Source organism: Rousettus aegyptiacus, unplaced genomic scaffold, assembly GCF_014176215.1.
Source record: "Rousettus aegyptiacus isolate mRouAeg1 unplaced genomic scaffold, mRouAeg1.p scaffold_m13_p_4, whole genome shotgun sequence".
NCBI classification, from domain to species: Eukaryota; Metazoa; Chordata; class Mammalia; order Chiroptera; family Pteropodidae; genus Rousettus; species Rousettus aegyptiacus.
The window spans coordinates 131317882-131333132 of record NW_023416307.1 but is presented as its reverse complement, the minus strand read 5'-3'; the positions used below and the strand labels follow the sequence as shown (position 1 = coordinate 131333132).

General features: G+C 36.2%; 1 protein-coding gene across 1 annotated transcript in view; it reads right to left on the bottom strand.

Annotated features, from left to right (window-relative positions):
* MRPL3 (mitochondrial ribosomal protein L3) overlaps positions 1-15251 on the bottom strand; it is a 36582-nt gene extending 21331 nt beyond the window's left edge. The window contains exons 1-6 of the mRNA XM_016140287.2: positions 14996-15251; positions 13813-14000; positions 12703-12794; positions 10694-10792; positions 3043-3142; positions 1001-1061 (exon numbers count right to left, since the gene is read on the bottom strand). Coding sequence (XP_015995773.2) covers positions 1001-1061; positions 3043-3142; positions 10694-10792; positions 12703-12794; positions 13813-14000; positions 14996-15087 — 632 coding nt within the window. The 5' untranslated portion in view covers positions 15088-15251. The remainder of the gene's footprint in view (positions 1-1000; positions 1062-3042; positions 3143-10693; positions 10793-12702; positions 12795-13812; positions 14001-14995) is intronic.

Sequence of the window (15251 nt, the reverse complement as noted above, 5' to 3'; positions counted from 1 at the left end):
TTTTGTCAAATGACAAAAAGAAAATTGAGACACATAAAAATATAGTAAAATCATCATGTCTTGCTAGAAAAAGGAATGGGAATGGAGAAGAGCTGATATTTGGAGTTAGTTTAGCCTAGGTTATGTGGATTCTAATAACCTATACTGAACAATTTCTACATAAACATATACAAGGGCTCAGTTACTTCATTCCACAGTGAGGTAATCTCGCCTCTCAACTGATTTTTGAAATATTACTTCTGTAAGATTTAAATGTTTCCTGGAGCTCATGTAACCAGTACTAAACTTACCTTAAGCCATCTGATAAATGGCGAAGTATAAAAAAAACTATAGTACCAATATTACCACTGCCCAATCTAAATAAGAATGTTAGCATTCCTGTTAGAGTGATAATTCAGTGTTGATTTCTACCAAATTAAACCCTTGTTTAAGTATAAAAAATTTTTTGCTCTTATAGAAATCTTACTTATCTAGTTCTGAGAGATAATGCCATGCTACTTAAGAGACCTATACTATAATACTATTTCTTCTTCCAGATTCTAATAGGCTTTTAATAGTTATAAAACCTTAAGCACAACAATCACTATCACAAAGGGTATAATGTTTCTAATTTAACTATTTCCTAGAACTGGAAAGAACCACCAGTTACTAGACTATACAATAACCTCAAAAGAATTCCATTAGCATTGCATATGTATTCTACCACAGGACTGTACATACCCTTTGGGGTTCAAAACAAAAGTGGGCCCAACCCACAAAGAACCTAAGTAATGTAACCTTTCTCTTAGTCCCATTTCAAAAAGCATACATCTCAGTTTAAAAGCTGTAGCCTAATGTGAACTCTTCACATACAACTAATTCAATGCATTTTAAAAACCAATATAGTAAATATTAAAGATCAGAATTATAAATAAGAATAATGGTTTCTTATCTTTTATTCACTGACTTTTTAATATATGAGGAAAAGAAAAGGAAAAAAAAAAACATTATATGGACCTACGTTTTGGCTGTGACATCCACATACTGTCCTGGGCGAAAGTGAGCAGCATAAAGAGGAGTCCCTTTATGAAAAGAAAACAGAAAATCAATTACAAAGTTTGTCTACCCAGAAACAACTTCACTAAACATAAACAGTATCTAGGAAGACTTCAGATTATCGGATTTCAAAAATGGTAGGAGATTCTCTGCTGCAATTATAGCTATTAGAAACATCAACTATAAGATAATAAAACTGTTCAATGAACATGTTTTAATTGACTATACATGGCTAACCAACAATAAGCCCCAGTACGAGGGACACAGTGCTAGAATGAGCCAACAGACCACAGGTGGCTGACAGCATGCCTTTACAGCGGTCAACATGTGCAAGCTGAGATGGGCAAATCCCATGACAACACTGGTAAACACACAAGTTTGATGATTCTTGGTCATTTGGGTGAGTAATAACATACTGAATCAAAGTATATTTCCTCTTTCAGATAATAAAAATGTAATAATTCAGAATGTAATTAAAAAATTTTAAAAATTTGGGGGCTAGATAAAATCTTTTTTTTACTCATTGGAGACAATGTATCTAAAACAGAAACTTGAATTATTTGAACACAGGCCCATCATTTTCTGGGTAATAATTATGTTATGTATGATATATGTATCATACCATAAGTCCTACATATCATATTTCTGGTAGATTGGTCATTATTTCAATAAAAATAGTTATCCTAGGATATACCCAGAAATGTGTAATACCAAAAAACTGCCATTATAGATTCCCCTAATTTTATATACTTAACATTTCTAAAACTAGTTGTATGTAAATAAAATCTTACTTTAAATGCACTCGAAAAATGTGTTTTTAAAAGAAATTTTGTAATTCAAAGCTCGTCACAATATTTTGTTCACGTAAATTTTGAATTAACACAAGAACTATTTAATTTGGCAATTAATCTTCAAATATTTATTATCTAAGTGAAGAATTAACATTACATCGTCAAGTAAGAGACTTCTTAAAAAAAAAAAAGCTGGATCCAATGTACTAGAGAATGTAATGGAAAGCTGTCTGCTTGTTATAACACAGAGTAAAGTGCTAAAGAATTTCAGAGGGCAGTACCCTTTAAGGTAGGACCTAACCTAAATTTGTATGGCCAGAAAAAACACTGGAATTAAGAAAAAATAGGAGAGATTAAAAATGAATTTCTGTAAGGTTAAGCAATCTGAACTGCTGATATTTAACTATTTTTGCCCACAAAAACAACAATTTCACATGACTTGCGCTACAGCAAAAGTTAATGTGGACTTAATTTTCACATTTGTTAGTTTAATTCTATTTAATTGCAAAATGTGCACTTCAAAAAATACTTTCATTCTATCATATCAAGGCTGACCCTTTGTCACTCCAATTAATACAGTCCATTGCAATTGTATTTTACTGCAAGAAATTAAGTTCAGATATTAATACCAAATTTCAAAACATCTTTCTACTGTCTACTTGTTAAAACTCAATTTCAAGAGATTTAGAGAGCTTTACTGAAGTTTAAGGATATCAAAATGTTGTTCATTATATGAACCAATATAAACATATTGCCTAATCTCACTTTTTGAGATTCCATGGATTAGGTAAAATTCGTTGAAATTTTTAAGTAAGATCTTTACATCGAGGTGTTGTAGTCATTTTCCCATTTTAGGCTCTATTTTTTCAAATTCTTCTATCTTAGCAAGAGTCTAGACTTAATAAAATGCCAGCCTACAAAGAGTAAACTTCACATTTTAAAAGCCAGTATATTTGTTTGGCATGACTTCCCAAATGTAAAACTCGCTCTACATTAAAAACAAAAGCGTTTCTCCCTCTTTGATGGGAAACAAAAAGGTCTCTACAGTTCTTTTCACTGAAAAAAGAAAAGACTTCTGTCCCTAGTAATGACATCAGAAACGATTTTATATTTAAAAATAAATGTATTGTGGATTCAGCTTTATTGAAAGGGCTGACATTAAACAAATCACATATTTGGGTATTTTCACTTCCCCCCATCCTTGAACTCAGATTACCTGGCTTAATTACAGCATTATCTGTTATGTGAAAGATTTTAACTTTCTGTTTTGGCGGCAATCCAAGTTCTTGGTAAAATTCCAATATAGATGCAGATTTCTAAAGGAAAAGCAGCACACATAAGTAACATATTGAATACTAAAGGTGAAATTTAATGCACAGAGATCTGAACCAAGTTATTAACACACCAGAAAACAAATCAAAGAGCATTCTGTTCTCCTAATGAACAAAGGGCACCCTACTCCCCTTATTTAAAGGTGAGATTTTTATCTATAATCCATTACACGTAGAATAGAACCAGGCACATAGTGCAGCTCATATCCAGTACATGGGGAAGGACCTTCGTTCTGTAGGTAAAAAACCCAGCTGTGCTTATATTTGAATTTTCACTGGAGGCTATATGTATCAAGAACCCCAAACCTGGGAAATATATCTCTGTCTACCCTGCACCTGTTTCCTAGCAGCTAGAAGCAAGTATAGTAGGTCATATTCAGTATGACCACAAACTTCAAAGTGAGTTCTAAATGTGGCCCGGCCAGCCTACATTTTCCTCCCCTGCTTAAATCCCTCTCACTCTCCAAGACAACTTTTAAAACTTCCAGCTCTATTTCCTCTTCCTCCCCTCTTTGAGTTGATCATGTTGCTCCTCATCTCACTGAAAAACAACAACAACAACAGAAGAATCAAGAGCACTTTCCCATGCTCTTGTCACCAAATCCATCTAGCTGCCTATACCAGCACTTAAATACTGTCCTCCCACTCCATTCCAGGTTGCACAAGATCCACATGGGGAGTTTTTAGAAAATGCCAATGCCCAGGGCCCTCAGCTTGGAGACTGCAACTTCTCTCGTCTAAGGTGGCGTCCAGACATTGGCATTTTTTTTAAAGCACTCCATATGATTCTGATGTGAAACAGGCTGGGAATCACAGCGACAGATAAACTGTCATGCTCTTATTACAAGCCAGATCCTTCACTATGTACTTATTTACACTCCCTCTTTTCTATTCAATGGCATTACTTCTGACATTGTCCCCAATGTCCTTTGAATCAGTAATTTCCCCCTTCCTAGTGGAACTTTCCTATTAGTATACAAAGGTGTCACAATAACTCACATGTTAAAAAAAACTTTTCCTTAGCCACAGTCTCCTTTAGCTAACCTTTCTGTTCCCCCTCACAACACTCCTTGAAAGACACGCTGAGTCTACTTTGTCTCCCCCTTATTTCCTCATTACAGGAGCTTTCAGGCACTAATACTCACAGAAAGTGCTTGTCAAGATCACCAACAACTCCATGTGGTCAAATACACTGGTCAATACACATTTTATTGGTTCTATCGGCAAAGCTTGGCACAGGTGACTACTCTTTCCTTGAAAGACTTTCCACTTGGTTTCCAGTAACTACTCTTGGTTTCTTCATATGCTACTCACCTCACATTTCTAACTTCGATCCCAAATTCTATTCCAAACTACAAATTCATATATCCAACTGCCAACTCAGTTTCTCACTTTGATGTCATACAGCAACACAAGTTTAACACGTCTAAAGTTAAACTCACCCCGACCCCCCACCCCATCCTGCTTTCTTCTTGTCTTCCAAATCTCAATAAATGGCAACTCCATACTTCTGCTGTACCAAAAATCTTATGGTCACCTTTGACTCTCTCCTTTCTCACATTCCATGTCCTATCCATCAGCAATCCCTGCAGACTTTAAAAATACAGCCCACATCAACCACTTCTCACTCTCACCCCACCCAACCATCTCTTGCCTGTATTATTTCAACAGCCTCCTAACTAGTCTCCAAAATTCCACTCTCCTGACCTTCTAGTCTGTTCTCCATCCACAGGCTGGTATATTTCCTTTAAAACTCAAGCTACATCATTTCCCTACAATGGCATCCATCTCCTGCAGAATCAAGTCCTAAGTCCCTACCATGGTTTACAAGGCTCTATTCAATCTGACTTCATTACCTGCTCTTCCCTTGGCTCACCTTTCTTCAGGTACAATGCATTCCTTACTAGTCCAATAACATTCTAAACAATGGCTTCAGGTCCTTTACATGTATTCTTCCCCCTGCCTGGAATGCTTTCCTGCCAGAATTGTGTATGACTTGCTCCTCACTTTATTCAGGGCTCCATCCAAACATCAACTTACCTTTCCTGATTACTCTATCTAAAACAGCACCACCTTCTGTCACGCACAATTCCCTCAGCCTACTTTATTAGTCTTCAAAGTACTTCTCTTCATCTTTAATTGTTTATCTTCTGTGAAACAGCCTCCCTGTCTTACCCCCAATCCCACCAAAATGTAAGCTTCTCAAGAGCAGAGGCTTTAGCTGCTGCTATGTCTCCAGCTCCTGGTAGGTCCTGCCATCTTCTTTCCCCTCCTCCCCCACCTTTTTGTCTGCTATTTTAAATATCCTTGAATAGAAAACTTTATGGGCATCTTACTTCCTTACCACAATGTCCTGGGTATTTTTTTTTTTAAATAAGGTTCTTTATATAGATTGCTGTAAGACTTGCCAAAAAAGCTGTACCATTTTATATTTCCTGATGTGAAGAGTGCCTCTTTAATGACAATATAGCCAACACAGGTATATCTATCCTCCTGCTGTTTCCTCTTCTCAACTTCCCCTCTAATCATAAATGAAGCACCAGCAGACCCCCCATGAGCTATGGTACTCTACATATGCTTATCACCTATGGCTGCCTGTGCTAATCTCTTAGCCTATAATCTCCTCCCCACTCTGCACTTCTAAAGCTCATTAAAAATTTGTTAAATACATGTTTAGTCCCAGCTCCAGTGATATTTCCTGTCTGGATCTCTCTCTGGGTAGCCTTACTAGAATAGATTGCTCTTTCATCGATGCTACCTCTAGACCTTGCATGTATCTCAATTATAATCCATATTACCTCATACTTATCAAAATGCGCATGCCTGTTTCCTTGTTGGCCTGTGAGCATCTGGATGGTAGTATCTGTTTTATTCACCTGTGTCTGTAACTTTAGAACTAAGGGCAGTAGCAGGTCAGACCCTGCAAAAGTGAGCTAAATGAATGATAAAAAGACACAGAAGATGTCGAAAAGATCTGGTTTGTCTCTCCAAGTCACCCTATCTTTCCACTCTTACTGCTGCTGCATCAGTTCTTGGCACACAACAACACTATGGCCTGATAGTGTGTGGCCTCTATCTTTAATTCTAGTTATTAAAAAGTATAGGTCTGAAATAATGATCACGATAAATAGGATAAATCTACAAGAAACTAAACTACTAGATTAAAAAAAAAAAACAGTAATTTGTAATCAAAAAAACAAAAATAGCAGCAACTGAAAAACTCTGATCAGCTCAAGATGACATTGATAAGATACTGATAACAAAGCACCATTCCTTTCCAAAATCGAAAGGAGTGTATGTACAGCCAGACTTAGTTGCAGACTATATTTGATTATGCAGCAAACTTTAGGTACTTGCTAATTTCAGTTTAAAACGTGGGCTGTGAGTGCCCCTTTATAACTTACTCAGCAGGATGTCTTTAGTCGACATGAAATTGGGTGGTGCTGGCCTATAAGCACAGAATTTGAATTTCTGGATCAGTCCACAACCTCCTGGGAATTTCCCTTGGGCCCTCAAGTGGGACCGTGCAACAAATGATAAGCAGCTCTGCTTTGGATGTCCACAAAAGATTGTTTTGTACCTCATAAACATTTCCTCAAGCAGCTATTCTTTCCTCCAAAAGGCTGAAAGCATAAATTCATGCCAGTCATTCTCTAAGGTTTCACTTCCCACATGCTGAATCTAAGACTAACATTGAACTTCATTTTATTAAGGCCCTTGCTTTTCATCTTCAGTCATACTCACTTCCACAGTAAGAGCAAACACAAAAGGTTTCATTTAAAAATATGGCATTATTTTCCTGGTATATCAGAATCAGATTTCTTAAATTTTAGAACAGACTTCAATTTTATTTTTTGACATTCATATATTTTACCTGGTGATTTAAAAAGCCTATTATTTATTATCAATTTTTAAATATACCAGGAGGCTTCTGAAAAATCTTTTAGAGTGTCAGTAATATCAAATGGACAGGATAAACATCTTGACTTAAATAACTATAGTCTGAGACATTAAAAAAAAAGTAATACATACTTATCTTCCAATTTCACTAAAATGGAATACTTTGACTTTTTTCTTTTAAAGTCAAAATATCATAAAACTATGTAGGTATCAGTTATGTGAAAAAACAAATGCTCAAGATGAGTAGAAACCAGCAACAATGTAACAGAGGCTTTTCTTTCTTTCTTTTTTTTTTTTTTTAAAAACCTTCCAAATAAATAATTTCAAAAGGCAATTTAAAAGACTGACAGCAATGTCACACTTGGATAACCCCATCTATGAGACTGTGTTTTTCCTCCTCTCCAAAGTTCTCTGCAATTATCCTTCTCACAATAAAAATGCTTCTCTGCTCCTAAGATGAAATGCTTTAATCAACTTTTAAGGCCACTGTACTTCCTTATTCAAAAATACTATGTACTAACATCAGTTTTTATTTATATTAAGGTACAAAAATAGTAGAAGCAAAGTAGTCTAATTTCTTGGAAACATAAATTCTTTAGATTAAAATAACAGTTCCAGCTTTATTATCAGTAAAACAGATTTAATCAATGTCTTTTAGAATGCTTAACTATTTGATATTTTTCATTCACAGGTCTTTCTTTTTTTAAAAAAAAACTCTTTATAATCAATCTACTTGTAGTTTCCCTGAGGGTTACAATATGCAAGAGGAAGTATGTATACTTTTAGTTTTGAAAATTGTTTTCCTTTCTGAATTAAACTACTTTACTTATAAAGAATTCCAAAACTTCATTTTCACATACTATTCTGAAGAAAGGGCATTCGAAGACAAAACTTTTTGTTAATATTGTAATATATGTCCTCTGGACCTAGAAAATTTATCTCTAGAAGAATAAGAAGGGCCTATGTAGCACTACCTATACTGGATAGTTTAAGAACTTTATATAAGTGGGTTAAAACCCACAACATACAGCATCCAAATCACCTGCTGTGCTATATATTCGTTGAAGAGATAAAGCTTAAAACATGTAGACCAGAGTCCCAAATATTACAGTGTGGAGCTATCATTTCTGTAATAATTTAGCCATTAGTACTGTTAATAAAATTTTATGTTAGACATCTTCATCACTAAGTAAGACAGAATGAATTAGGCTGGTAAGTACATTTTTTGCGAGCTTTTGTTTTGTTTTCAAAAAGAAAATTATTGGAGAACCAAAGTGGGACCTTTTACAACTAGGAGAGAATTTAGAGACCATCAAGTCCAATTCCGTTTTCATGGGTAAGAAAATGAATGTTCAAAAAGGTGGAGTAAAGGAGCTAATGACAGAAATCAGGATTAGAATTTAGCTCTTCTGATCCCACACCCACTTGTTTTTCTGCTATCTCATACTTATGAGTAAGTAATATTTACAGATCTATTGAAGCAAAATGGATTAGCTCAACATGATGCTTGATTTATAAATATCAAGGCTGTAAAGTTGTGGATATACACAATTGGTAATGAAAATAAAGATGATGGTGCTGGCCCTAACAAAAACACAGAAATACAATCAATTAGAAAACAGTGGTGTCTATCAAACCAAAGAATTATTCACATGATTCACACACATGAAGGCTGGCACCTATTTACACAGTTATAAATGCAAACATTTGACACTTAAAAAAAAGTTTTCATAACTATCTCATTGTGCTTTTAATTACTGTGGAATTATTTGAACCCTGAAATTATCAATCAATAAACTGTCAAGAATAGCAGAACAGAAACTGCTATAAAGCTTTAATGAAAAATAAACCATACTACCATAATAAGCAAAACATAGTTAATTAATACTTATAAGACAGGTCTACATGGCCCATAACCCTATTAAAATATAACAATCTGATGATTTCAACCACTACCAATTTACTGATCAACATATCATTATTTATAGAAAAACTCCACCTAGGTTTTCTCTAAACACCTCAAATACATCTTCCCTCCAAAGTTTCTCTTTCCTTGTCCATATTGATTACAGCATAAGCACTGACCCAGTTGCTTAGTTAGAAACAGCTCTATGCCTGAATACTCTCACCAGTCTTTTACGTATCCCTGCTCTTTCCAAGCCCAATGCAACTGCCCTGATTCAAAAACCTTTATTGACTCTCCCTTAGTGCTTAAAACAACGCCCTGAATGTCCTCCCTGCATCCGGATTCTTATGAGTTAGTAAACAAAGATAACAAATTGACCATGTTACTGCCCTGGTTAAAGAATTCAGAAAGCTCCTTGGAGTCTAGAAGATAAAGTCTAAACTCCTTAGCCCTCTATCCTGACAGTCACACCCCTGCCACCTTGCCCCACTGGCCCCGCACACCAAGATCAAGACACATCACACTTTTTCCAAGCATACATAACTCTTCCACGTCTCTGCTTCTGCAGAGGCCGTTCCCTCTGGCATTCCTCTAACACATTCTCCTTTCTGGTCTCCGATCTGTGAAATCTCCAAGGACTTTCCCAAGCAGGATTTGCTATCTCCCATTCTGTGCTTGTGCTATATTGAGATGGCTGACTTATTTGTCCCTCTTCCCCATTAGCCTATGTGTTCCCAGAGGGTAGATATCAAGACACAGTTAAGAAAGGCTCTTAGAGTCTGTCACTCTACTTCTTACCAGCGGGTGGCCCTGAGTGAGTTATTTACCCTCTTCAGCCTCAGAGGCTGAAAAAATTACATAATAAATGTAAAGGCTTAATAGTTATGTCCATAGCATACAATAAGTGTTCAATAAAATTTAACTATGATAAAGAAACAGGAGACACACAATAGGCACTTGCTAGTTTTGAAAGTTGCATAGTATAAGTTGTATCCTAATTTCCACCTATGTTCATTTCGTAAACAATTTACAATGGAAGAACATTTATCTTAGGGATAAGCAACATTTTAGTAGACCTAAAGATGTTTCAGTACACATTAGTAAAAACAATCACTATTTATAGAAAGGTATTCTCTGCTTTTAGTGATCCAATAAAGGATACTAACTGCAGATTTCTCAAATTTAAACTACAGACTCAGTATTCTATTAGTATTCTACTTGGGGAAAAAAATTCTTCATTTAACAAAATCTTATGTGGGTTTGTATACTGCTTTCTCCCAAATACTGAAAGTTCCTTCTAATATATACAAAATTAACCCTCATGAGCTGTTGGAGTCAATTGTTGAAACGATTTAGAAAAAAAGTGAAATTAAAACAACAACAAAATAACCAAATAGGTACCATATATTGTCAAATGCCAGGCACATTTGAAAAATCTCATGTAATCCTGGTAACAAACCTCTAACGTAAGCAGTATTTTTTTCCTTTTATAAATGGCAAATACTGCAGTTTACAGGGTAAAGTCACTTGGTTCTAAGGGAAGGTACTGGGACAAACTCAGTTTCTGAGACTCCTGGGCTTCGTGGGTCTACTAGATTGCTTCTCTCAAATCCACAAATTACCTCATTGACAAACATATGTTTGTGGCTATGGAAATTGCTCAGAACTTAAAGAATTCAGATCTGAAACTAATGAAATGTACTATTCTAAGAATGAAAATATATTCTTACATGGAAACGGGACACAGTTTTTCCTCCTACAGTTAGGGCTGCCATTTTTCCATTATTGTTTTCCTTTGGAGTATATTTTAGAACATGACAGTCTTGTACCTAAAAGAAACAAATATTAAATAAAATTGTCTTTGCCAAGATACATTTTAACATTACACACCAGCCACATTGAGACCCTAGTACAATTAGGACTTTTTTAAAGTTACTTATCATTCATTTAACACAAACCACAGACAGCCTTTGGAAAAAAAGTGTCAAATACAACACATAAAAAGGTGCATAACACACCAATTTATAATAAATTATTTATAGAGAAAATACTCCTGGAATCACTACTCATTCAAGTAGAATCCCCCAAACATCTGTATGTCTCTTCCCAAACACTCCATTTTTTTTTTTTTTTTTTTTTAAACCCTTAGAGCGGTGGCTCTCAAAGTATGGTCCACAGATAAATAGCATCAGGATTGCCTGGGACCTTGGTGGAAATGCAGGTTCCCAGACTCAGCAGAGATCTACTAAATCAGAACCTCTGTGTTTTATAAGCCCTCTAGGTGATTCAGAGGCACACTAAAGTTTAGAAGCACTGCCCCAAAATAATCACTACTCTTGACATTTATGGTAATCATTTACTTTTCTTTATAATTACTACCTTTGAAAGTATTGCTTAATAATGTAGTTTAGTGCTGCCTGCTTTTAAACTGTATATAAATGGAATCAGATTATATATACCCTTCCACACCTTCTTTCAGTCATGATTGTATTGGTAAGGTCCATCCACATTGCTGTGGTAGCTCCATTCTGTTCATTTTTGTGCTATCCAGTGTTTCATCATGTGAACACACCATGATTTATTTACCCATTCTAATAATGATAGACAATTAGGTTATTTCTACTTTTGGAGTATTAAAAGTAATACTGCTATAAATACTGTTGTATAGTTATCATGGTGCCCCCCCGTTTATGCTTTCTGGTAACATAAAATTGCTAGACTATGAGGTTCCTCATCTCAACTTTACCACATGATATTAAATTGTTTCCTGAGGTGGTCATACCAATTTACAATATCACCAGTTATTACTGAAAGTTCCCAAAGGTTCTTAGAGTTCTAGAAAGCGATAATCTTATCCTTGACCATTCAGAGTCAATAAAAATTTATTAAGGGCTCATAGGCTCCCTGTGCCTATTAGTACTCTAAGCGCTTACATGCATTAGCTCTCATTTTAATTACCATCACTTGCCTAATTACTTGTTTAAGGCTGGACTCCCAAAATAAACTGAGTTGTCCAAAGTGATTTGGGGAATGATGGCCTCCTAACTTTACCAGTAGTCTTTCTATAATAATGATAAAGACAACAGCAACTAACATCTATTGGACATTTAATATGTTTTACCTTTTAAGTATTATCTTGTGCAATCCTCACAATAACCTTTTGAGGTAGGTCATAACTATTTCTTTTACAGAATAAAGTTATATCTTTTACAGATGAGGCACAATGCTAAAAAAAAAAAAAAAAAAAACACGGCTAGGAAGCAGCAGAACTAAGACTTGAAGCCAAGTACTCTGGTCCCAGGGCCCACATTCTTAACCATTAGAGTTTACCATATCTCAGAGAGCAAAATGCTCCTTCCCCAGAAAGTTTACATTCTGAGTTAGCAAAGAGACCAAAACTTCAATTTGGAGTTGAAAAAACTCTATAAATGGAAATAAGGTGGAACTGAGATTTTTTTTTTTTTTTTGATTAGGTACTAAACTAGATCTGTGAGAAGCTAGTTTACAATCTTTTTTTATTAATTGCCTCAGTTATCCCATGCCAGTATCAAGAAGGCCACAACTCAGGCAAGACAGAACATTCAATGAAACCACGAGAAGTAAAGTTTTTTATTAGTATTTATGCTCAACATTACCCTATTTTCACCATACAGTTACATGTTTCAGCATACAAACGTTTCAGGATACAAAAAGTATGCACAAATAGATCTTGGCACATGTACAGATTCCTGTTTCTTACCTGAAGTAATGTGACTACATGCTTTTTACCATCTTTGGTCCATAAAGGCATCATGCCCAGCTTCACTGCGACGAGGCCTACTCTCGAGGAACCTGGCAATTAAAAAGTAAATGAAGGTTAACATAAGCTTTTTCAACATTTGCCAACATGATGCAACAGTATTTCTAAATTGTGGTTTCAATATAAGGAGCAGGCAGATATGAAACATGCTGGTATATTTAAAGAGTAAAAACACAAAAGTTCCTTACAGACATTCCTTCAACCATGCCTGACATAACATTTTGGTACTCAATCAATCTCCCTAAAATTAACAAATATAAGAGAACTGTGAAAAATAAAGAAAATAGTTAAAAATATTCTGTTTTTAAAATAGTAATGCTAATAGAGGGCATGACAAATCCATCATTATGTGTTGCTTTCCTAGTATCAATTTATATCCGACCTCATTAACTAGAAAACATGATCACTTAAATTCTAAGAAGTTAGCTGGGGTTATTGGGATGACACAAGTAGTCATATTGCTAAAATGTTGGCCTCCCTCATGACACTCAGATTTGCTACATAAATTGATAAAGTTGTTCCACTAAGAACATTTGGCCACCATACAATTCAACTGCTAAAATAAACCCCAACCAGATACCACATTCTCAACAGGAAAGGCCTTATTTTTGGTCCATCTACGCGTGCACTTAGCATTCTACCAGGTACAAAGAGCTGATTCTGGGGTTACGCTGGGCAAACCTGGAGTGCTAAAACATCCCAACTGAAAACATCTGTGTGACACATTACAATTTAGAACATACTCTTTTAGCTTTTCTTCCCTGGCTTATTTTTATATTCTTTTTTTATCTGAAGGAAACAAGAAAATGTATGCAGAATTGTTCTCCTTTCACATACAAAACAACTTCTTTAGGAAGTCTTGATTGTTGTCAGACATTCACTAACAGCAGAACAGGATGCTGGAAATAAACTTGCAAACCAAACCACAATGAAACAGACACACTTAAGACACGAAAAATAAATTCAAGAGATGATAAATTTATCAAATAGTAATAATTCTGAATGTGCCAGCCACAAATTATGAGAACTCATCATATACAAAATAACTACCTGGTTCCCAAGGATGTATCGGCCAAGATTCATCTTTCAGAGGACACAGTTTACTTGCTAACTGGGCTTTATTTTCATCGGAGACCAACTGCTTAACAAATGCGACATTTTCTTCAGAAAGATGCTCATCCCACCAAGTACCACCACTCTTGCCATGGAGACTTCTAACCAAAAGCCAGATGTCTGTTCTGTAAAAATAAAAATTAGAAAACAAATCACAATTCAAAAGTTTCTCTATTTAATATAGGGAAGGAAGGTCACATGAATTGGAAAGTGTCCTCAGGGCCTTAGGAAAAGGTTTGGAGTCTGTGCAAGTCGTTTCTTCCTCATGTTCCTTATAATAATGGGGCTCACATTTTAATTGTTAATAGTTACCCTGGAGGAAAAGTTCTTCATCTTCTCCTCTGGGATAAACAGTTTTTGAACAAAACAGTCCTTCCTAGACACAGAAGTCACTGACTCATCTGAATGTGTACCTTAACAGTTCATATCCAGTGGAAGTGGCAGAACATGGAATGCTGACCTTTCTCTGATAAGGTCACCTCTTCCTTGCAATGACATGGCCTATGCTCAGAGTGAAGAAACTGAATGTACAAACTTAAATGACCCATACAAGACATGACCTCTGATTAGCTTAACAGCCAAGAAAGACCTTATGGGACTGAGGTCAGGAAGGAGGTAATATCTGCACGTAGCAGCAGAAAAGAAGTAAAGCTTTTTGTAGTCTACCTTTTGTAATCAGGTAGATTGACGTTAGAGTCCCAATTTTTCAATTATTAGTTGAGTGACCTTTGGCAAGTTTCTTCTCTCCAAGCTTTCGTTTTATCTGCAAAACTGAATGGTACTATGGAATAATTATAGTATCTGTAAAACATAATGATGGTTTTCTCAAGTGAGGGTACATGAGCTAAGGCGCCTAATATACTTAAAAGAGCATCTAGTACATAAAAAATGCGCACTAACTGGCAGATATTGCTGTCGGTAAAGCTCGCGGTCAGTCGCTGGCTCATAAGCCTTAAAACCAAAATCACCCTTTCAGTCTTTTATAGGGCACTTCCATAGAGTAACGCTCCTTACTCTTCCATACTTCAGCTGGACACAGCTCCTTTCTCTAGGTCAGACCCCTCCGTGCCAGACCATGCCACTGCTTAAAGTCGCAGTTTTGCAGGAACCACACACCCACCTGTTCCCCGAGCTCTGAGCAGCACCCAGGCACCCCGCGCCGCGGCCCAGGACCTGGGCGCCGGCCTGAGCCAGCAGCCTCCAGCCAAGCATAAAGGGGAGAGAAAGAAGAGTCGGGTCGCTACACTTCTGGGACCCCGCCGATTTATTTTCACAGCGTCCCCACGCTGCCGTCACGTGTCCGCTGCGACCCTTTTAGGAGCCGTCTTGCAGGCTGTCGGCCGAAGTGCTCCGGGACGGAAAAAGAGCGGCAGCTA